Source organism: Schistocerca americana, chromosome 2 (assembly GCF_021461395.2).
Source record: "Schistocerca americana isolate TAMUIC-IGC-003095 chromosome 2, iqSchAmer2.1, whole genome shotgun sequence".
Taxonomy (NCBI): Eukaryota; Metazoa; Arthropoda; class Insecta; order Orthoptera; family Acrididae; genus Schistocerca; species Schistocerca americana.
Window position 1 is genome coordinate 275,129,930 of NC_060120.1, and position 25,504 is coordinate 275,155,433.

Genomic DNA, 25,504 nt, shown 5'->3' on the forward strand with positions numbered 1-25,504 from the left:
AATGGGTCTCATGGGATACCTCAATATGGCTACCCAAATTGTCACTGAACCCCATCATGTTTTGCTCTTGTAACATAAATTTGTTGCTTAAAAGTGCACTTACGATGTCAGGCTTATCCATCAGATTAGACAAGTTGGTGGAACCAATGAAAATAGTGTTCCATAAGCTTCATCATGATGTGGACTGTATGAAACTACATGGCAGCACAGTATAATATATATTGCAGTATGTTGTCATATAAAACAGAATACAGTGTAAACAGTCAATTTTTGATAGTATAATGTAATTGCATTGATAAAAAAACTGTACTCTTCGGCTCCTGCATAACTACAATCTTGGAAATGACATTTCGAATATACCCCACAAAGTTCTCTAAACAATGATTGGCCTATGATACTGATCAACCCACTACCACAGTCAGTTTTTCTGTCACATTCGTTGGGTTCACCAACTCATGATCAAATCATAACATTGGAGTATGAAACAATATCCCAATAAATTCTGTCATTCTCCGAGAAACGATTACTAAGAATACATACGAAAACCAGTAACATAATAGCCAGATCAGTAATCACCATTCTCACACTATTTACAACAGAAACAGGAGCAGTCAATTCATATCTCGCATAGAAACAAGTCATTCAGCAATTCTCATTGGCTACTTTATCCCATTACCCGATTGACTATGACCGCCGAAAATGAATTGCCAACATCAGCATGTAGGTGAACAGCTGCCGACACTGTAAGTACACTGTAACCACTTGACCAAAAATTGGAAATAGTGTGGAAGAAGACTCATCCAACCAATTTACTTCCTTCTATTGCTCAATAGTTCAGATTTTATGTCTTCGGCATCAGGTTTTCCTGTTACTGGCATTTGCATCACTGACAAGTGATTTTGGATTCCAGCTCACCCTGCAAGTACCTGCTAATGGTGCTCCCTTCATGTTCTTTTGGTACTGACAGCGTTCACAAGTGCAACATTCAATTCAGCAGCGATTTTTGCAGCCCTCTTCAATAACCATCTGTCGTGATCACTGAACCCATACACTCGTCTGTGTTGTGACTTACCAGATGATGTTTTCCCTCTTTCACTATATGCAGTATAAGTCTTCAATTTGGTGCCTCGCAAGACACCAGAACCTTAGGTTTACATAGGTTCAGGAAGCACTCACCATATGAGTGCCAAAAATTTGCCCACATTTTTATAGATACCAAGGCTCCACTTTGTATTGATCTATAAAGTTTTTAGCACACAATTGTCATAACTTAAGATCTACATGAGAACTTTCATTGGTATTCATTTTATTTCTCTGTTGTTCCACTTTCAGATAGCGAGCAGGAAAAATTAACTATTAAATCTCTTATTTTTATTATTGTTGATGTTGTGGTCTTCAGTCCGAAGACTGGTTCTGGTTTGATACAGCTCTCCATGCTACTCTATCGTGTGCAATCCCTGTTCTCTCTGAATTATTACTGCAATATACACCCATTTTAACCTGCTTACTGTATTTTTCTCTTGGTGTTCCTCTACAATTTTTCCTCCTACGCTTCCCTCCAGTATTAAATTGACAGTCCCTTGATGTCTCAAAATGAGACCTGTCAACCGATCCCTTCTTTTTGTCAGTACGTGCTATAAATTTCTTTTCTCCTTGGTTCTATTCAGTATCTCCTCATTAGTTATGTGACCTATCCACTTAATCTTCAGCTCTCTGTTATAGCACCACATTTCAAAAACTTCCATTCTCTTCTTGTCTGAACAGTTTATCATCCACTTCTCACTCCAGATTAGTACCTTCAGAAATGGCTGACTAGCACTTAAATTTATATTCAATGTTAACAAATTTCTCTCCTTCAGAAATACTCTGTCAGTCTACATTTTATATCTTCTTTGTTTAGGCCATTATCGGTTATTTTACTGTCCAGATAGCAAAATTCATCTACTACTTTTATCATCTTATTTCCAAGTATAATTCCCTCAGCATCATTTGATTTAATTCAGCTACATTACACTACCCTTGTTTTGCTTTTGTTGATATTCGTCTTATATCCTCCTTTCAAGACACTATCTATTTCTTTCAACTGCTAATCCAAGTCCTTTCCTGTCTCTGACAGAAATACAATGTAAGTGATAAATCAAAAAGTTTTTATTTCTTCTCCCTGAACTTGAATTCCCTTTCCAAATTTCTCCTTGCTTTCCTTCAGAGCTTGCTCAGTGTACAGATTGAATAACATTGGGGATGGGCTGCAATCCTGTCTCACTCCATTCTCAACCATTGCTCCCCTTTCATGCTTTTTGACTCTTATAACTGCCATCTGATATCTGCACAAGTTGTAAAAAACATTGTCAAATGCTTGCTGTTAAGTCTACAAATGCTATAAATACAGGTTTGCTTTTCCTTAACCTATATTCAAGAGAAGTTGTAGGGTCAGTATTGCCTCGCCCATTCTCGCATTTCTCTGGATCTTCCCTGAGGTTTGATAATATTCACTGCTGTCAACACCTGCTTTTTTGAGAACTGGAATTGGGGTTATCACATTCTTCTTGAAGTCTGAGGTTATTTCACATGTCTTGTACATCTTCCTATAGGTGGTATCTACTTTCCCTTGTTAAATATGCTTCTATAGCCTTGCATTTGTCCTTGAGCCATTCCTGCTTAGCTGTTTTGTACTTTCTGCCAGTCTCATTTTTTAGGCATCTGTACTCCCTTTTGCCCACTTTATTTGCTGAAGTTTTATATTTTCTCCTTTCTTCAATTATATTCAGTATCACCTGTCATATCCATGGATTTCTACAAGCTCTTTTCTTTTTATATTTGATCCTCTGCTGTCTTCACTATTTCATATCTCAAAGCTACACACTGCTCTTCTATTGTATTCCTTTCCCCTGTTTGTCAGTTGTTGCCTAATGCTCCCTTGGAAACTCTCAACAACATCCAGTTCTTTCAAATTATTCAGATCCCATCTCTGCATACCCTACCTTTTTTCAATTTGGTCTACATCTATGTTTCCGTGGTTATTCTGCAATTCACAATTAAATGCCTGGCAGAGGATTCATCAAACCACCTTCAAGCTATTTCTTTATCATTCCAATCTCGAACAGCACACAGGAAAAACAAACACTTAATTCTTCCCGTGTGAGCTCTGATTCTTTTATTTTGTGATGATGATCATTTCTCCCTTTGTAGGTGGATGCCAACAAAATATTTTCACAATTTGGGAAGAAAGTTGGTGATTTAAATTTCTTGAGACCATCTTGCAGCACTGAAAAATGCCCTTTTTTGTGATTGCCACCCAAGTTTGAACATTGCATCTGTGGCACTGTCTCCCCCCACTTCACAGGAATACGAAATGAATTGCCTTTCTTTTAACTTTTGCGATGTCCTCTGGCAGTTCTATCTGATGCAGATCACACCCTACACAACAGTACTGCAGAAGAGGGCAGACAAGCAGTCTCTTTAGTAGACCTATTGCATTTTTTAAGTGTTATGCCAGTAAATTGCAGTCTTTGGTTTGCTTTCACCACAGCATTATCTATGTGATCATTCCGATTTAAGTTATTTGTAATTGAATCCGTAAGTATTTAGTTGAATTTACAGTTAATTTGTGTGATTTATTGTGTAACTGAAATTGTGGATTACTTTTAGTACTCATGTGGATGACTTAACACTCCTCATTGTTTAGAGTCAGTTGCTACTTTTTGCACCATACAGATATCTTGTCTAAATAAGTCTGTAATTGGTTTTGATTATCTGATGACTTCACAAGATGTTAAATGACAGTATCATCTGCAAACAATCATATGAGACCTGTTCAGATCATCTCCTAAATCATTTGTGTGTATCAGGAACAGCTTAGGGCCTATAACACTTCCTGTGGAATGCCAGATATTAGTTTGGTTTTAGTCAATGACTTCCTGTTAGTTACTATGAACTGTGATTTTTCTGACAGGAAATCACGAATCCAGTCACACAACTGAGATGATACTCCATAGGCATACTCCATAAGTCACTTGTGAGTAATGGTGCCAAAAGCCTTTTGGAAATCTAGAAACATGTAATCAATTTGACATCCCCTGTCAATAGCACTCATTACTTCGTGTGAATACAGAGTTATTTGTGTTTTACATGAACTATGTTTTCGGAATCCATGTTGGCTGTTTGTCAGTAAAAACTGTTTTCTACAAGGTAATTTGTAGTGTTTGAACAAAGTTATTGTTCCAAAATCTGAATGCAAATCAACGTTAGCGATATGGGTCTGTAATTCAGTGGATTATTCCATTTTCCTTTCTTGGGTATTGGTGTGACTTGTGCAACTTTCCAGTCATCAGTTTTAATCTACAGTTCATAACCAATAAATTGTGATCAGAGTTCACATCTGCCCCAAGAAATGCCTTTCAGTTTGAAATCTAGTTCCAAAATCTCAGTCTTACCAATATGTAATCAGTCTGAGATCTTGTGTCTCCTGGTCTCTTCCACATATACAGCCTTCTTTCATTGTTGTTAAACCAAGAGTTAACGATGATTACATTATGCTCTGAGCAAAATTTTACTAGGTGGCTTCCTCTTTGATTCCTTTCCACCATCGCATATTCACCTACTATTTTCCGTCTCTTCCCATTCCTATTATCGAATTCCAGTCCTCCATCACAATTAATTTTTCATCTCTCATAACTATCTCAATAATTTCTTTTGTCTCATCATACATTTCTTCAATCTCTGGCATCTGTAGAACTATTGATATTTAAACTGTACTACCATGCTGGGTGTGGGCTTTGTGTCTGTCTTGACTATGATAATGGATTCACTATGCTGTTCATAGTAGTTTACCCACAATCCTATTTTCTTATTAATTTTTAGGCATACTTCTGCATGATGTATTTGATTTTGTATTTATAGTCCTATATTCACCTGACCAGAAGTCCTGTTGCTCTTGCCACCAAACTTCGTTAATACCCGATATATTTAACTTCAGTCTACCCGTTTCCATTTTAAATTTTCAAACCTGCCACACCCCCAATGCAGAATCTGTGGTTCATACCAAATAAATCAATAAGAAACAGAACAGATCCTCCATGGTACACAAACAGGTGAGGACACTGTTGCAGAAGCAATGAAATAATCAACCCAGATTCAAAAGAACACAAAATCTCCAAGATTGGCCTTGTGTAACAGAAGCTAGAAAGTAATGTGGGCTTTAGGCTTCAGTCCAAGATACATTTAATAGTTTTCATGACAAATTTTATTAAAATGGTCATGTCTCCCTATGTAGGGGAGAGGCAACAAGATATTTTCTCATTCAGAGGAGACTGTTGGTGATTGAAATTTCATGAAAAGATCTCTCTCACCACAATATAAAATACCTCTTTGTTAATATTTGCCACTCCAGTTCACCTATCACATCAGTGACACTCTGTTTTCTGTTTCATGATAATTAAAAATCAACTGCCCATCATTAAACTTTTTTGATTTCCTCTATCAGTCCTATCTGGTAAGGATCCCATACCTCACACTGATAATCCATAAGAGGACAGACAGGTGTACTGTAGGCAATCTCTTTGGTAGATTTGTTGCACATTATAAGTGTTTTACCAATAAAATGCCATTTTTGGTTTGTCTTCTCCACAAAATTTTCTGTGTGATGCTTCCAATTAAAATTGTTCTTAATTGTAATCCCTACATATTTAGTTGAAACTATAACCTGTAGATATGTGTGATTTATGATGTAACTGAAAGTAACGTATCCTTTTATTTGTCATGGGGATGACCTCACACTTCTCTTTATTTAAGAATCAATTGCCACTTTTTACGCAGTACAGACATCATTTTGCAATTGGCTTTGATGTTCTGAAGGGTTTTTTGGATGGTAAATAGCAGCGTTATCTACAAACAATCTAAGAGGGCTGCTCACACTGTCTCCTAAATTGTTTATATAGATTGGGAACAGCAGACAGGCTATAACACTTTCTTGGAGAACACCAGATATCACTTCCATTTCACTCAGTGACTTTTCGTCACTTGCTATGAGCTATGAAAACAAAACACATGGAAAAAGGTAAGTAAAATGTTTATTATTTCAAAAGAAATCGCTATAACTGTTAACACATTTATCCCACTGTGATACAAGATCGTGTCGGTGCCTTGGTGGACAAACGTTTGTGGTTACCTGTGGAGTCATGATTGTACGCTGGCGTGCAACCCTTCATCCATAACAAATCGATGGCCGTGACTGTATTTCTTCGGGGCACAAGAAACATAGAAATCGCATGCGGAGAAATCAGGACTGTATGGAGGATGTGTAAGGGCTATCCAGCGAAATGTCTGCAGCATAGTTGAAACAACCGTGTGGTGATCTCTCCCCATATAATTTCCATATTTTTGGAGCCCTGAAAAAAGATATTCATGGCCATCAACTTGCTTTAGACGAAGATGTGCATCCCTGAAAACAATGGTGGTTCCATGGGCAGCTGCAAACATTTTTCATTGAAGACATTGACCGTCTTGTCTCACAGTGCGGTTAATGCATTAACAGTTACTGTGATTACTTTTGAAGTAATAAACAGTTTATGTACTTTTTTCCACCTGTCTCATTTGCATTTGACTGCTCCTTATAATTGGTATAAATTCTCCAGCAGAAGATTTGCCTTTATTAAATTATTTAAGTGGCTTTGCTACAATGAGGTATCTTCTTCTAAGTTGCTCATGATGCCAGCTGTTCTTGATATGAATTCTGGAACATTTACTGCATCTTCTTTGGTGAGGGAATTTTGAAAAATTGTGTTTAGTAACCCCACTTTAGTGGAACTATTATTAGCAACATTACCATTTCTATCATACAGTGAAGGTATTGATATTGTCTTGCTGCTGGTGTACTTTACATAGGACCATGTCTTTGGATTTTGTGCCAATTTTGAGACATAGTTTTGTTGTGGAAAGTATTAAAAGCACCGTGCTTTGAAGTACACACTAAATTTCGAGCTCCTGTTAAACATGGCCAACCTTGGAGATTTTGCATTCGTTTGAATCTGGGACGATTCTTTCATTGCTTCTGCAACAGTGTCCTGACCTGTTCTGTGTCTTGATGATTTACTTGGTATGAAACTCTCAATTGCTATCAATACTATTTCTTTGAATTTAAGCTGTATCTAGTCTACACTTACGTACTTAATTAGGAAGGAATGCAGACTGTCTTAGGAAGACATCAAGGAAAGTTTCATCTGCTTTTTCCTCCCTCTGTTGAGACTTCAGTTACTGATATGCATTTTCTGCCCATTTTTTGAGTGAGTTAACAGACTGATTATACAGCACTAGCACCCACTTTTGAAATATTAATGTCTTCTACGGATGTTTTCTGGGTGCCAGTGGAGTTCAGCATGCATAGCTTTCCTGACTGGCCAGGTTACGGATCCCATGGTCAGAAACTCAAAACATTTGTAGGTCTGTAAATCAAAACTTGGATGAAAAAAGTGTTGCAGCAACCTGTGTTAGTGCTAATCAGAATGAAGACTTTACTCAGAATATGCGCAGACAGAAAGCAGTGACTTGATTCATTTAGCCCCTTTTACAGACAAAATTCCGCTGTTTCTTTAGCAGTAAAAATTATGAAGTTGATGAAATGATCGTATGGTATTGATGGCCAGGAGTCACCACCTGGGAAGTTCGACCACCAAGTTGCAAGTCTTTTCAGTTGACGCCAAATTTATTGATTTGCATCTTGGTGATGATTGGTTGATGATGAGGATAACGCAAAACCCATTCCCCGAGCAGAGAAAATCTCTGATACAGCCAGGAATCATGACAGTCAGACATGCTGACTTCTCAGCTAAAGAGGTGGACCTGAAGTTGATGTGATGGTATTGGTACTGTTATACACCATAGAATGGCCAGTTCAGTGCAGTTTTTATACTGCATCCAGTTTATCTGTCTGTAAGGAGTTGGTGTATCATTTTGGTCCAGCACATCTTAACGCTGTCTGCCCAATGTATGATGCACCACTCTTGGAAGGAATTGTATAAACACCTTTTGATGGAGCATGAGACCATTTTTTGCAGAATTAAGGAGTGACATCATGAGCAGTATATGGAAAAAGATATTGGAGGATAGACTACTTATGTATTATGAGAAAGACATGGATTTAAACATATCTCATTCAGCTTCCCAATCATGTAAAGCGACATTTGGTTGTATCTTTACTACCTTACAGCTCTATTTTAGGGAACTAATATGTCCTTCAAAAACACCTCTAGATGCTTACTGTGTTTTATAGGTACTGGAAAAGTGAGGCTCTGAGATGGATCACAAGTCATGACTCCTTCATTAAGAGATGTGCGCAAAACAGGGAAGGTTCTCAGCTCGAGTCCCAATATGTCGTACAGATTTAATCTCTCAGAAAATCTTCATTGTTATCAAAATGATAAGGTATCGGGTGTTTCTTCAGAGGATGAAACATGTCAGGATTTTGAAAGGGGTATGTGGAGTGAACAGAGGGGATGGCTGACCAGTTCACTGTACAGGAACTTCAGTCTGGTGACTGAAGTTGGAACGTGAGCAAAGGTGCTTTGTCCTGCCACAAAAGGATCCCTTTCGTTGAGTTTCCGCAGCACTTTATCTTGGTTGTCTCCAATGGCTGGTCAAATTGGCTGGAATTTTTGTGGTACTTTATATCTTTAAAACACTTTACACTGAAATGTAAAAATTAAAAGAACTTATCAATAAACAAAGAGCAGCAGCTGGACAACATCCTGAAGTCATTTACCTCAAAATCTTTGGCCAGTGTGACAGGTGTAAAGTCCTTAGCAGTCAGACTTCTGTCTGTCACCGTAAATTATTAATATTGAGATTAATTCTCCTCCTTGAGATAAAATGACAGAAGGATAATTCTGGTGCAATGTCTTGTGACTTGGGTGACTTTTTTAAAGCATCTCCATGAGAATGAGATTTTCACTCTTCCTCGCAGATTAAAAGTGTGTGTTGGACCGAGAGTCAAACTTGGGACCTTTTCCTTTCGCGGGCAAGTTCTCTACCAACTGAGCTACCCAAGCACGACTCACAAGCCATCCTCACAGCTGTACTTCTGTCATTACATCATGTCCTGCCTTCTTTCAGGAGTGCTAGTCTTGCGAGTTTCACAGGAGAGCTTCTGTGAAATTTGGAAGGACTGACTCTGCTCCTCTCTTCACAACTGCAGCAGCTACTCCTAAACTCACTTCACATCATCCTTACTAAATGTTGATATCAACCTACGAGAAGACTCCAAGAAACATCCATCCATATCAGTTGTGCCAACCAGCAACAGTACCTCCAGTTTGACTGCTGTCACCCATTACCTCATAAAGCCCCCAGGTACCTATAGGTGCCACATGTGCAGTGGAAAGCAGGAGTTCCACAAATGTACTGATAACCTTGCCTTTATGAACAATTTCCTGCCTAGAAACTCTAGAATATATTTCTCACACCATTTTTTCTTGTGACGCCAAATTTATTTACACTGTGAAGCAGCCACCAAGTGTACCCCCTCTCATCATGCTGACCTTGAAAAACTCAACCACTGTTCACCATAGCTCCGTCTACTTTCCAAAATGCTGTGACATGAGAGTTATCCTACCCAAAATTCTACCACCATAATACAGAATCTGTTTAGAAACGTATTAATGATTAGATCATTGTTCTATTCATGCCAGTTGGGGGTTGTGCATGAGTGGGGGATGAGGGGGAGGGGACTTACTATCACCACAGATAAGCCTCCCAGTTGCCTATAACCTAATTCACCATCTTGGTTTTGTACCTCTTTTTACATTTCATGAAATTGCTTTTAACTCTTAGTAGAGTTTGTGTTCCTGACATCTCTATCCTAATGTTTTCCAGCACTCTTAAATGGCTTTTACTTTTAGTTAGCAACACTGGACTCCATGGACTTGTTTCATGAAGGAGCGACTGATGACCTAATAGCCCCATTCCTTAATCCCCCTACAGCGAACAAATCAGTCACGTAAAGCAGTATTTTGTTACGAATGCAACCTATGTGTTATCCTAGTCTTTTCTTATGCCACCCAAGTCCCCAATAATTCCACCTGACACGTCATTTCTTTTTTTTGTGGTCAGTTTATAGTGCAAAGTCTGCACCATAAAATCATCCAAAACAGCCTATTGCTGTTCAGTAACAAGCATTTCCTATCCATTTGAAAGTAGAGTCATGTGATTGCAGTGTGTTGCAATTACTCTGTGAGTTCTGCAAAGGTGTGACAACTAACTAGCTTTCTACCCATGTGAATGGCCACTGCCAAACTGTAGCCAACTTCGCATTAAGCTTACTAATTGCAAAACATACTGCACACAATGATGCTGATGGGAGACAGGTGCTTCAGCACCTGCGTCATTTCAATGCTTGCTCTTGCACACGGCTGCTTTGAACTGTGTGTGTGTGTGTGTGTGTGTGTGTGTGTGTGTGCGTGTGCGTGTGTGTGTGTGTGTGTTGGGGGGGGGGGGGGACTGTCCCTACAGCATATCCTCCATTCTTGCAAATATGGAAATATCTCCACGAATCCCCTTCCTGAGCTGTCCTCTGTCCATTTTAGTGGTTCTTAGTTTATTCCGTCCTCATTTTACACTGCTATTGAGGTCTCTTCTATTGCCTCGCATTACCTCTTCACCTGCTGCCCATCTGCACATCTTGCCATCCCTCAGTGTGATGCTCTTCCTCCCCAGCCATCCCTTCAGCCTGAAAAACCACTCATAAATTCTTAAGAGTCGCTGTAGATGAGTGTAGGTTATCATTTTTGTTTTGTTTTTGTCCTCAAATTTTGATTGTTTCACAATAAGCCAAGATACATTTCCCTGCAGAGCACTGATAGATCTTAGAAAGATTTAACCTTCAAGTACACGCACTGTTCCTGGTAATGTATAGTCACGTGTGGGGTCTAGAAGTACCCCAACAGTGTTTAGGTGTGCTTGCAAGTAATTACTGGAAATAACTTGGCTATTTTTATATTTACATAATAAAAGCCAACGTATTTATTATTTCAGTCATTTATTGTGCTTATATTAATCAGCCTTTTCAGAAACTTTAAACCATTTACAAAAACATGTCATTTTGGTTTTCTGTTTGTATAGCTCAATTAAAATGACATAAAAATCAACAAATCCTAACTTCTAACTAAACTTTTTTTTTTATTTTGTACAGAATTGGAGCATAAAATCAAATGAAAGGTATAAAACAGAAAAAACTAACAAGACAAAAAAAATGACACCACATTATGTGCCTACAAAATCATTCGTTTGCTTTGGCTTCACAGGACAAACAAAAATTGATTGCCTTTGAATGAGGCCTACAAATAAATTGTTTGCAAGTGTTACATGTTAGAAAGCTCTTTTTATCTTTCGACCTTGGGCAAATATAACACCTTCGCTTTTTAGAAGCACTAGGATCAGGCTCATCTTCATTAGGCGTTGAAAACATTTGTTCTCTGCCAACCAATTTGCACATAATTTCGCATACATCTTTGGCCAGCTTTGGGTTATTTTCTAATCTCCTGCAAACGTATGGTTTTACAAGACTCATTGCAGTGGGCTTTATGTATTCTCTTCTGGACTTTTTTATTTGGATTAGAACCAACGCAAAGAACTTATCCGTTAGCAAGAGAAATATTCAGCATTGCAGCAAAGGTTGTGTTCGGCCATCTTCTTGTTCTACGTGAGCAAGAGTAATTTGACCATTTCAAATCCAGGGCATCACGTCCTCCCTTAGTCACATTGCAAAAGTCTATAATTGCAGGTTTCTTCGATTGTTGATTTACAGACACTTCGTGATGCATGGAAGATGGTAAAACTACACTTATATACTTCTTTGGAACGAATGATGCCGAGGTCTTGTCCCGGACAAATCCAAATAATGATGATTCAGTGGCTCTTCTTTTATCAGGCAAAAACTGACGAGGAATTTCTTGTTTGTTTTTTCGTACAGTACCCACGTATGTTAGTCCTTGTTTCAATAATGCATCTACTAACTCAACAGACGTAAACCAACTGTTGTTGTTGTTGTGGTCTTCAGTCCTGAGACTGGTTTGATGCAGCTCTCCATGCTAATCTATCCTGTGCAAGCTCCTTCATCTCCCAGTACCTACTGCAACCTACATCCTTCGGAATCTGCTTAGTGTATTCATCTCTTGGTCTCCCTCTACGATTTTTATCCTCCACGCTGCCCTCCAATGCTAAATTTGTGATCCCTTGATGCCTCAGAACATGTCCTAGCAACCAGTCCTTTCTTCTTGTGAAGTTGTGCCACAAACTCCTCTTCTCCCCAATTCTATTCAATACCTCCTCATTAGTTATGTGATCTACCCACGTAATCTTCAACATTCTTCTGTAGCACCACATTCCGAAAGCTTCTATTCTCTTCTTGTCCAAACTATTTATTGTCCATGTTTCACTTCCATACATGGCTACACTCCATACTGTCTCCAGTGATATTCCTATTAGTTCCATAAAGTGGCTCTACAAGTCTTAGCATGTCCTGCATTGGCACTGCGAAAGGGATATTTTTTTGGGTAAGCGGTTTTACAGAGTATATAAACGCATTACATAAGTAATGAGTTTTCGCATCGCAAATATACTGCATTTTCAGGCCATATTTTCCAGGTTTACTTTTGATAAACATTCTGAATGAGCACCTTCCTCGAAATTTTACCAACATTTCATCAACACATAAATATTCTGAACAAGAATAGTTCACACTACAATTGCTGATAAACTTTTCAAAAATTCCTTGTATCAAAGCCAGTTTATCTGTAGATTTTCTTTCTGCTCGTGTGCTAATGTCATCAAAGGTTACATTGAAATGAATGAATGAAAATCTGTTTATCCCCGTTACACCTCAAAAAATGTCTCTTCCAGTAAAATCAATCGCCCATTGCGATCTAACATTTTCATGATTTGACTTGAATATCGACGTAAACAGAAGTAATCCAAGGTAAGCTCGTAACTTAACAGCAAGCAATGTTGTTGGCATAATACAGCCGTAATAATGGAGGTGAATATTTGTCCTCAAGTTTTTTGTTGGTGCAGTGCACGATATTCTCAATCACATCATTGGTAAATAATAGTTAACTCTCTACAGGCGACATTTCACGTTTACAAGCAGCAGGTCCTTTTAGTCCCGCGCGTTCTCGTACAATATTGTGCTGTCGTACATGAGATGAATGTGGGGCAGATTTACTCCATTTGAATCTGTTCTTACCGTAAAAATAGTTCCCTGACCTTTCTTCGTCTTCTTCACTAGAAGAAGAGCCTTCACTTAGCTCCATCTCTGAACCAGAAAGGCGTTCACTGTGTATCGTAATTATGATCACTGATGTCATCAACATCTTCATCTGGGTCGTTTAGTTCTGTGTCTTCAACTTCTGAGTCAGGGCCTTCTACCAACAATCGTGCAATATCCTCATCACGAAGAAAGCGAGTCATTGTTGTAAATATACTGAAATAAGAGGAAGTTACTGTATTAGCATATTGTAAATAAATACTACGTAAAAGCACGCGTGGGGTCTACAGGTACCCCAACAATGAAAAACAGGCACTTACTGTTGCGAGAGCACGGCGCACGTCCACTTATTGCAAGCGTCAGTGGCACACTAAGAATACCTACAATGACGAGTCTGTAGTGCGCCAACAGTGGAAATTATAAACCAAAAATGTAGCATGGGGTCTGCTGAGACCCCACCCGTGTAGTTAAAGGTTAAATGAGTTTGGTGATGTAAGAGTGCTTTGTTTCTTTTGTCATGTGTTACGGGATATTGCTTCTCAAAGACATATGCTTTATTATTTTGGAGAATTTACATTAAACATTTTTAATGTATGTGAAATAAACACACTAGTCAAAAAGTTAGGAGACATCGCTCTAAATACCGTGTAACACTGCCTCTAGCCTTGATAACAGTCACAATTTGGCGGAAAAGAGAATCCGGAAGTTTCTTAAGGCACATCATACCTAACTGATGCCACTCATCGACAGAGCTCCCAAATAGTCCCAGACAATTTCTGTGTGAACCATATTGGGTGATTTAATGACCAAGTGGAGGAGCAGTCTGTGTTGGAGTGTTTATCAAGCCAGGAACTTGTGTGTACAACCCTGTGAGTTTGGCTGTTGTCATCTTCGAAGATGAGATTATCCACAGTGTACTCACCATAAAACTGTAGAAAGAGGGTAGTACCTGACCACAGAAAATAATGGAATAAACATGTTGGTTCATGTTCACAAAAAAACTGTGCAAATGAGCCCCAGTCATGATATTGAAAACATCCCCAAAACATCATAGAAGCACCTCGGCCTGTACTACACCTTCCTAGCACTGTGAGTTAAGTCCCTCAGTGGGCCATCGGTGCACTCAGTGCTTTGCATCATTTGAAAAGAGGCGAGAGTGTGATTTGCTGTGCACGACAGTATGTGCCTCCAGAAAGCTTCTGTTCAGTTTCTGTGTTGATTGGCCTATGTGAGGCCTGTATCTTTATGTGCTGCTGTGAGTAATGGCCCTTTGTGAGATACCAGGCTCCAAATGTCAGTCACATGCAGTTTCCCTTCAAAGTATTTGCTTGGAAACTGCTTGAGATGACCTAAATTCACTGATGGCAGGAATTCCTGTCTGGTCTGAAAGTGATTTTCATTGGCAAGGTGTGACACCTATCTTGGATCACTGTAGGTTAGGATCTATTTATGGTCACTATTCTTATACTGCACTAGCAAAGCCCGCAATGCTTTGCAATTGCTGAATATGTATTGGAATTGTATATAAGTCCTAATCTCCTCCCCCACCCCCTTCTCTCTCTACCCATCTCCTTCCCCCTTTCTATGTCCATATCCTCCATCCCCCCTCCCCCCCCCCTTGCCAATGTGTCTGACGGTGAGCCTTGTTTATTATTACTGCAAATAAAATCTTGATTCGCAATTGAAGTCGCTAAGGTGAGATCAGACCCCCTATATTGACAATGCAAATTTCTGCCAACATTTAACCCATTATTGCTCAAACTATTGAAGATATCACTACCAAATTTTTATCAATTGAACATCTGAATGTATTTAGTTCACTGATACACAGGGTGCAGCGTGGGGACTTCCGTATTTGAAATGCGCAGCACATAGTGGCTGTTACTCGTTGTTGCGTGGGTTTCGGTGCAGTCAAAAGTGCGAGACTGTAACCTTTTCTTTCCCTTAAGTTTAGTTTAGTAGCGATCATGCAGTGGGCAAGAGAGGAGCGCACGTTCACTGTTGCGGCTTACTTTTCGAATAGACGTTGGGTCATCAGAATTCAGCACGTATTCGGGGAACAATTCAACATCATGCCTGCAGGCATGTTCCTGATGGTAAATCTATTGTTATATGGGTAGACACCTCTATGGATACTGGAAGTGTGCAGAAAAAGAAAGCAGGACCTTCAAGAACCACCATAATACGTGAAAACATCGAGAGGGTAAGGATGAGCTGTCTCATGACGCCTTAGTGTTCTTCAGCAATGAGGCACATTTTCATTTGTCTGGCTGTGTCAATAAGCAAAATATGTGGTACTGGAGTGGCACAAATCCCCAAGAATGAGGTAACTGCACCACATACACCTTATCTTAAATGTTTTATGCCTGCAAAGACGTTTTTTGGAATCTGGGTCCCCACGGTATTGTTAAATGCCTCATTAACATTCTGTGTCTTACCATGGAGCCATTTCCTTAACAAGTCAGGATTTGCTAACATTCTGAATATAGGCTTAATGGTCTTCATTACTGCTTCAGGTACTGAATGTTTATTTTTGAATCCATGTAGTTTGCCTACTGCCTCTGGTTTTCTATATGTGCACCATTTGTCTGGTGCAGGTGGGCACAAGTTATGTACATGGTTAGTATCTGTGGACAGCCTGTGAAAATATGTTGCACACTCTGCTCTTTTCGTGCATTCCAAATCATGTTTTTTTTTTTTTCCTTTCTCTAATGGCTTTGCCACAGTATTGATAAATAACTTCATCAGTAAGCCTTCCAGCATATTTGATACTGTTTCCATCTGATAATTTGGTGTTGCCAAGTTTCTTTTTCACCTAATGAAGGTGGGCTCTCATCCTTTTCATTACATGGCTTGCACACTCAAGATTTGTAATAGGTTCAATATAGAGTTTGCTTTTTAAAACAGTGTTGAAGGATGTACAGTCTCCATCTCCCTGATATTTCATATATCAAACTCCTCGATCTGATTGTGAGTGATGAAAAGTAGCCATAGCTGCTGCTACCTCCATACTGCCTCTTGAGCCCTCATAGTTCTTTATACATGAGGACCTGTGAGCACTCTTTTTCTCTTCATTATCACCTACTAAGTTGCATCTTTGGCAATATTTAGTGAGAACTTCAAAGTCTCACACCTTACTAGTATCAATACTTGTTGCAGTAGCAAATCTATTTTTGGAAGTGTGAATCCTTTTTTGCCATGACCTGTCAAATGCTGCATTAATATCTGTTACTCCACCGTTCTCGTTGACTGCTTCTGCAGCTGCAGTTTCACTGGAGTCTATGCAGTTGCCAATAATTTCAGTATACTTCTCATATTCTGTGGGTGTGGTTGGTAGATCCAGGAGAGCACAAAGTAGTATACCATCACTGCTACATTTCCCAATGCACCTAAGTCCATAAATAACCTCACATTGGCTTCATATAGTTCATTAATTGAGCATTTGACAAAAGTTAGAAATGACCAATACCACAATGTGTGCATGTAGTTTTAAGTTTAGAGACTAATCCATTTCTGGCAGTTACAGCTTCAGAAAGCACTATATCTTCGACACATGACTTGCATGCTACAGTCTCTTCAACAATGATGTTGAAATATTCGAATCTGTAATTATATTTACTCCATTTCCTTCATGGGAGGGTAATATATCTCATACACAGTGAGCTTGCAGATTTTTTATTTTTATTTATTTATTTATTTTTTGTTTTGTTTTTGTTGATGTGCTGGAAGGAATATCAACAGTCTTCTCACCAATACAACTATTATTTTGCATTATTTCACTACTATCCACAACTGATGTAGTTATATAGTACCTGTTTCCTCTGTTCTGGCATCTCTTGAAGATACATTGTAGTTTTGTCATTTTAAATGATAACGGAGAGCAACAGCACACAACAGCAAGCTACCAAATATTAAAATAATTGTTTTGTTTTCTATGATTTACAAGCATATGAGCAAAGAATATTTAAGAATCAGTACAGCCAATTGGTGATAAACAAATCCAAGGAGAACATAGAAAACAGCCTTCTAGAGCATGTAGTTTCCAGGATTTGCATACTAATCTGAAAGGATGTTGAGATCAGTGTGGACATGATGATATGTCAAGTAAAAGTTAAAAAAAATATTAAAAATACACTTACATAGATTTTTTTATAAAAATTATGCACCAATTTGTTCAGGAAGTTTGAATTTTTAAATAGTAGAAAAAAAAGAACTTTTTAAATTGGGGTCTGATCTCACCTTAAAATGAGTAGTGATTTGGTTGGGATCATTGGTATACAAGGTATGACAGGGACCTCTCAGCTACTGGACCTGTGAGGATGGTAGCTCCAGTGACCGTGTCTCACATAGTTTCAATCTTTGAACAAGTGGGATTATAAAGTGACAAACGATTCAGATTCCTTAGTAGTCTTCTAATCATAAGTTGATAAGCTGTTGGTTTTAACAGGAAACCTGTGTAATGTTGTTTAAAAGTGTATATAATCTGTGTCTATCTGAATGTCTGTAGAGTACTGTATAAAAATTTGATGTAAATAAGTCGAGAACTTTTTGAGATTTTTGCTAACAGTGTTTGCCAGTTACGTATTATTTATATTTAAAAGATGTGTAGCCTATGTCTGTCCATTATTTGAGTATTGTGTAAAAATTTGAAGGAAGTGGTCAAGAACTTCTCAAGATTTTTTCGTAACACTGACAAACAACTTCTTGGCTTCATACAGGGTGAGTCAAGAGGAAAGGTACATGCTGTGAGGGGAGGATGTGATAGTATTGGTGTTTCTGAACAAAAAACTTCATATAGACATCTGCCCTATTCCGAATGATTTCCAAGATGGAACACCTTGATGTCGGTTTTGTATATTTTTCTTGAATGACTCGAAAACCACGGCCTCTAGTGAAAACATTTCGCAGTAAAAACTGAAACCATATTAAATTTCCTGCAACAATGCTCCCATTAATTTTTTTCTCTAGGACGAGTAGTTTGCATGAAGAGAGTGGTATACTATTGAAATTATCACTTGCTGTGCATGCACTGTAGTGTAGGTAATTTTTGTTGGCCAGTTTGAGGAAATTTCCCTACTCACTAGACATCATGTGTCCTATACCAAATTGTTCATCTTGAATTCCTTTTCATTAGTGTGGTATGTTGTAAACAATGGCAATGTATTGATTAATATTGAAAATAAATAACAATGTACATTAAATGTGTCCTCTGTAGGACACCATTCAGAATAGGGCATATGTCCAGTTGAAGTTTTTTGTTCAGAATCACCAATACTATCTCCTCTCAAAGCACATACCTTCCTCCTACTCACCCTGTGTGGTAGTATACATTACTTGGCTGCAAGTGCTTCACAAATCCTTGTAGTTACTTTGAACAGTCCACATTGATACTACATCTTCATCTATACTCTGCAAACCACCATGAAATGCACAGCAGGGACTGAGTCCCATTGTACCACTTATTGGGGTTTCTTCCTGTTCCACTCGCGGAAGGGACATGGGAAGAATGATTGTTTGAATGGCTCTGTGCATGCAGTAATTATCCCTATCTTATTCTCACGATCCCTATGTTAGTGGTATGTAGGTGGTTATAGTATACTCCTAGAGTCATCATTTAAAGCCGGTTCCTGAAACTTTGTTAGTACACTTTCTTGGGATAGTTTACATATGTCTTCAAGAGTCTGCCAGTTCAATTTCTTCTTTCTCTCTGTGACACTCTCCCACGGGTCAAATAAACCTGTGAACATTCATGCTGCGCTTTTCTGTATACGTTCGATATCCCTTGATAGTCCTTTTTTTGGTAAGAGTCCTACATAGTTGAGCAATATTCTAGATTTGGTCACATGAGTGATTGAGTGATTTTTAAGCGATCTCCTTTGTTGACTGATTGCACTTCGCCGGCATTGTACCAAGAAACCAAAGTCTGCCATCTGCCTTACCCGTGACTGAGCCTATGTTATCATTCCATTTCATATCCCTACAAAGTGTTACACCCATGTATTTGTATGAGTTGGCTGATTCCAACAGTGACCCGTTGATATTTTTTTTGGTTTGTGGTGTGCACAGTTTTATATTTTTGAAGATTTAAAGTGTTGCCAGCCTTTGCACCAATTTGAAACCTTTTCAAGATCTGACTGAATATTTATGCAGCTTCTTTCAGACAGTACTTCATTATAGATAACTGCATCATCTCTAGAAACTCTAAGGTTACTATTAATATTGTCTGTAAGGTCATTAATATATGACATGAACAGCAAGGATCCCAACACACTTCCCCTGGGGCACATCCAAAGTTACTTCTACATTTGACAGTGACTCTCCATCCAAGATAAAAACGTGCCGTGTCCTTACTACCAAAAAGTCCTCAATCTGTTCACAAATTTCACTTGATAGATCATATCCATATGGTTGTACTTTTGACAATGTGCATAGATGTGGTACTGAGTCAAATGCTTTGCGGAAATTAAGAAATACCGCAGCTACCTGACTGCCTTCATCCAAAGCTTTCAGTATGTCATGTGAGATAAGTGTTAGTTGGGTTTCACATGGTTGATGTTTTTGGCCATTCTGTTCAAGATACCTCATTATGTTTGAGCTCAAAATATGTTATAAAATTCTACAATGAATTGATGTCAAGGATATTGGATGGTAGTTTTGCAGATCACTTTTCCTACCCACATTACAAGTGGGTGTGACCTGTGCTTTTTTCCAAGAACAGGGCATGGTTTTCTGTTCAAGAGATCTGTGATAGATTATAGTTAGAAGAAGGGCTGCCTCAGCCACAAATTTAGTATAGACTGCGATAGGGACTCCATTGGGCCAAGGAGCTTTCTTCGGTTTTAATGAATTCACCTGTTTGTCAACACCACTGACACTAATGTTTATTTCACTCATCTTTTCAGTGGTATAAGGATTAAATTGGGGCATTTGTTTGGGTTTTCCTTTGTAAAGGAACATTTGAACACTGCTTTTGCTTTACCACCCTCAATTTCGGTTCCTGCCTCATCCACTAGGGACTGGACACTAACTTTGGTGCCTCTAACAGCCTTTACATATGACCAGAATTTCTTTGGGTTTTGTGAAATATCATTTGACAGTATTCTGCTACGGTAATCATGCATTCTCTTGACAGCCAAACATCTTTCATTTAGTGTATCTATCTATCTATCTATCTATCTATAGTCCTACACTTTCTTTTATGCCGTAATCTCTGCTTCTTTAGAATTGTCTTCAAGTGACTATACTATGATGTTCCCATCCACTATCAACTATTCTACTGGTACAAATCTATCCAGTGTATGGTCAACTATTCCTTTAAACTTCAGCCATATATACCATTTAACACCACCTCTGGCCTTGATAATAGTCACAATTTGATGAAGTAGTATGTTATATTGAGCTGAAGCCACTCATTGACCAAAAATGAGGATGTTGAGTTCTATGTTCCATCTGATGTTCCAAATAGTCCCAGACATTTTCTGTGTAATTAATATCAGGTGATTTAGTGGGCAAGTGGAGGAGCAGTCTGTGCGTAAGTGTTCATCGAGCTAGGAACATGTGTGTGTAACACTATGAATTGGCTGTTGTCATCTTAGAAGATGAGATTACTTAAGTGGTCATGATAAAAATGTAAAAGAGAGGAGAGTACATGGCCACCAAGAGTATTGGAATAAACATCTTGGTTTGAGTTCTCAGAGAACCTGTACAAGTATGCCGCAGTCATGATGTCACCACCAAAATGTCATAGATGCACCTCTGGCTGGAACTACACCTACATCACTCGGTGTGCATGCACTGTAGCACAGTTAATTTTTGCTGGCTAGTTCAAAGTAGTTTCCTGACTTGATAGACCACAAGTTCCCTGAACAAAATTGTTCCTCTCAAATTCCTTTCCACAACTGTGGTATATTGTAAACGATGACATTGGGCCATTGGTGCACTTAGTGCTTTCCATCATTTGAAAAGAGGCTAGAGTGTGATTTGTTGCACCACAGTGTGCGCCTCCGTACAGGTGCTGTGCAGTTTCCGTATTGATTGCTCTATTGAAGACGTGCATCTTTATCTGGTGCTGTGAGTAATGGCTCCTTGTGAGATACCAGACTCCAAATGTCAGTCACACACAGTTCCTCTTTGCAGTATTTGCTCAGAAACTGCCTGAGATGACCTCCATTCACTGATGGCAGGAATTCCTGTCTGGTGTGAAACTGATTGTCATTGGCAAGGTGTGACATTTATCTCGGATCACTGTAGGTTAGGATCTTCTTATGGTCACTCATCTTATACTGCACTAGCAAAGTCCACAGTGATTTATAATTGCTGAATATGTATTGGAATTGTACAGGGGATAGGCAAAATAATGTGAACACCTGTACTTACTTGGGAATAGTTTATTAATAACGGGTTGGACCCCCATTTGCCCATAATACAGCTGCAATTCTTCGTGGAATACTGGCATGTAATGATTGTATAGTCCCCAGTGGAATGTTATGCCACTCTTTGATCAGAACTTCTAACTCCTGTAGTGACGAGGGAGGTGGAAATCTGCTCTGGAGTCTGTGCTCCAATACTGCCCATAAGGGCTCGATAATGTCCAAATCCAGGGGCTGCACTGGCTGGGGAAGACTACAGTTCAGTTGCATGCTCCTCATACCACAATTGTATTGTCCTGGCTGTGTGAATAGGTGCATTATTGTCCTGAAATATGACATCATTGTTGGGAACAACATTTGAATCGTGGGGTGCACCTGATCACCTAAAATGTTCACATAATTCTTCTCTGTAACATGGCCTTTGAGAATAATGATAGGACCAGCAGAATACCATGATATGGCTGCCCACACCATCACATCCACCTCCATGCTTAACCATTGGAATCAAGCAATCAGGATTGTTGGCTTCTTTTGGCATTGTCCAGGTGTAAATGTGGCCTGATGTTGGAAATAATGAAAACGTTGACTCGTCGGACCATGTGACATGTTCCCACTGATCAGCCATTCAGGAAGCATAACACCATGTGTTATGCTTCTTTCTGTTGTTTGTTGTCACTAATGGTTTTGGTATAGTAGCTTGTCCATGAATATTCACTTTATGGAGTTCTAGGCAGAGAGTGTTGATAGATTTGGGCTCTCAAAGATGGCCATGATTTTGTGTTGTTTTGACACAATTCGTGTTAGCGTACGACGATTCTGTCATTTACTTTTGCTGTGTGCTCACAATTATGTTTACATGATGATGTCTTTTAATGTTTTGTGTAGGCTTTCATAACTGTTGAAACAGTTGGCTGTCTTGGTTACTGATGCTCCAGCTAATCAGCCCCCACAATCTGTCCTCTTTGGAACTCTGTTAGGTCTTTCATTACATGTCAATCTTGGTCTCTGAATGAAAATACAAAGTGTGCACTACTTGTAAACAACTGCACTGATGCTTAGTCCATACTGAACACACACAGTCCAGAGTGACACGTGCCTTACCTGCATTGTTGACCGTCAAACAAAACCTTCCAATTACTACCACTGTTCACATTATTTTGCCTACCCCTGTATGTACACCCTAATCTCCTCCTCCTGCTCTCTCTCTGTCCACTTTGTTGTCCTCCTCCCTCTCTCTCTCTGTCTCTCTGCCCACCTCCTCCTCCCCCCTCTGTGTGTCCATATATCCTCCTCCCTTCTCTGTCCATCTTCTCTTCCCCCTTCCCCCCAGTGACCTTGAGCCTTGTTTATTGTTATTGCAAAAACAACCTTGATTGGCAGATGAAGTCACTTAAAATTAGTGGGTAAATGAGTTTGAATTGTTTGTATACAAGGTATGAAAGGAACCTGTGAGGGTGGTAGCTCCAATGACCGTGTCTCGTGTAGTTTTGATCTGTGAGTGGGTAGGATTACAAAGTTAAGGACAATTCAGATTCCTTAATAGTCTTCCAATCGTAAACCGATAAACAATGAATACAACTTTCATGTTTCTCTTAAAACCGACTACGAGGAAGAAAACGAAAGAGTGCATTGTTGTGTATACAATTTTTGTGTACAATTTTATACAAGTAGAAGGCATGTATATGGGAGAAACAATTTGTCTAGTGGTTTAAATGCCCTACTATTGTAGGTAAAACTCACTGCAAGAAAGAAAACTAAACCACCCGTTTTACAGCACAGCACAACATTCTCTCTCTTGCAGTTGTTTTTAACAGGACACCTGTTCATTGTTGTTTAAAAGCGAATATAGCCTACATCCGTCTGATTGTTTATTAGCATATTGTGTAAAAATTTGACATAAATCGGTCAAGACCTTCTCAAGATTTTTTTGTAAAATGACAAACAACTTCTTGTCTTCATACAGGAAGAGTCAAGAGGAAAGGTACATGCTGTGAGGGGAAGGGTGATAGATATCGGTGTTTTTGAACAAAAAACTTCATATGGACGTATGCCTTATCTCAGTGGTTTCCGAAATAGAAAACGTTGAATGTTAGTTTTGTACATTTTTCTTGAATGACTCGAAAACTACGGCCTCCAGTGAAAACATCTCACAGTACAAAGTGAAACCATATTAGATTTCCTGCAAAAAAGGTCCTATTCATTTACTTCTCCAGGATGAGTAGTTTGCACGAAGGGAGCGAGAGACTGTTGAAAATCTCACTCGGCATGCATGCACTGTAGCGCAGTTAATTTTTGTAGGCCGATTCAAAGTAGTTCCTGACTTTATAGACCACAAGTTCCCTGTACCACATTGTTCCTCTCAAATTCCTTTTCACAACTGTGGTATTTTGTGAACAATGACAATGTACTGATTAATACAGAAAATAAATAACAACGTACATTGAACGTGTCCTATCTAGGAAACCATTCGGAGTAGGTCATATGTCCATTTGGAGAATCACAAATACTATTACTTCTCAAAGCATCTACCTTTTCTGCTTACTAATCCTGTATAGTAGTATAGATTATTTGCCGCAAGTGCTTCACCATCCCATGTAGCCACTTAGACCAGTCCACATTGATACTCTTAACAATTCAAGCAGCTCTTCATTCACACTATGGTTGTGGACATGTCCAAATATGACAGTTCCTTTCTGCCATTGTGTCATTGTGACTAGCATTTGGCCTTGTGAGCTTATCATGAAAATAAATGTCTATACATAACTTTTTTCTTATCTGTTACCATCACTTTTGTGTGGTGCTTGTCAACTGTTAACTGTATATTTACATTTCAGGATGGAACAGTGGAAGAGTGGAATGGTTTGCAAAGTATGAAAGATGAACGGCTGCAGTCAACACGTTCACTGGGTCCCACATGTGCCACAGACAAGAATAGTGGCACTAATTTTCACAGTGTTGATGGCAACTTCATAGAAAACAATTGCGCCACAAGCCAGGAATACCCATGGATGTCAGAGCACGTACTCAGCCAGTATGCACCATCTCTCACCGCTACTGATAATCCGTACTATTATGAAAACAATAAACTATTGTTTGCTCTGTACATGGAACGGTTACAGAGAGGTGGAATCCCTCTTTATTAATGCTAGTGTTCACAAACTTGATGTTGCTGCAGCAGGAACAAATTTTGTAGTTCTTAAATAGTTTTCACGTGAATATGTAAGTAACAATTTTTTCAGCTTCTGTCTCTTACTGGAGAATACATTTAAGCACCCACTGACAAATTTGACCTTATGCATTTTTATTAAATTATAACATAGAGCAAAGTTTTAACTAAGAATCTCGCAAAAATACAGAAATATTTAGAAGACCCTTAGAAAATATTGGTGTATTCATTATCCCTCTAACTTGTTTAATACTGCCAAACGGTATGAAGAAATGAGATGTTGTGTCATTCACAATGTATAATATATGTATTAATGTGTGTTTGTGCACTAGTTTTTGAAAAGTCTATTGTTAATGTCGTGTCTTTGTCCAAACCAATGTTAGCCCATCATGTAAAATACGGAGAGCACAATGTCATTTTCAAATAAAGTCTAGTCATATTTTTTGTGTGAAACACATGCAGCACGCAGATGGCTCATTTTTTTATCAATGTCTGTATATCCATGTGTTCTTAATTGTATTATCCCAATGCAAAGTACCACACTAAGTAAAATATGAAGAATTAGTTGGTAAAAATTGCTTCACTTGTCTCATTGGTGTCCAGGGCCTGATAGTAAATGAACTGAATTACACACAAGCACAGAGGAACACTAATGGGCTCTGTATTGTATAAAATTGAAGAAGTGGGTGGTTAATTGGAAAAGGTAATGGAAATACT

General features: G+C 38.8%; 1 protein-coding gene across 1 annotated transcript in view; it reads left to right on the forward strand.

The window, feature by feature from the left end:
• LOC124595219 overlaps nt 1-25,251 on the forward strand; it is a 28,211-nt gene extending 2,960 nt beyond the window's left edge. The window contains exon 3 of the mRNA XM_047133863.1: nt 24,456-25,251. Coding sequence (XP_046989819.1) covers nt 24,456-24,764 — 309 coding nt within the window. The 3' untranslated portion in view covers nt 24,765-25,251. The remainder of the gene's footprint in view (nt 1-24,455) is intronic.
• The last annotated feature ends 253 nt before the right edge of the window (nt 25,252-25,504 follow it).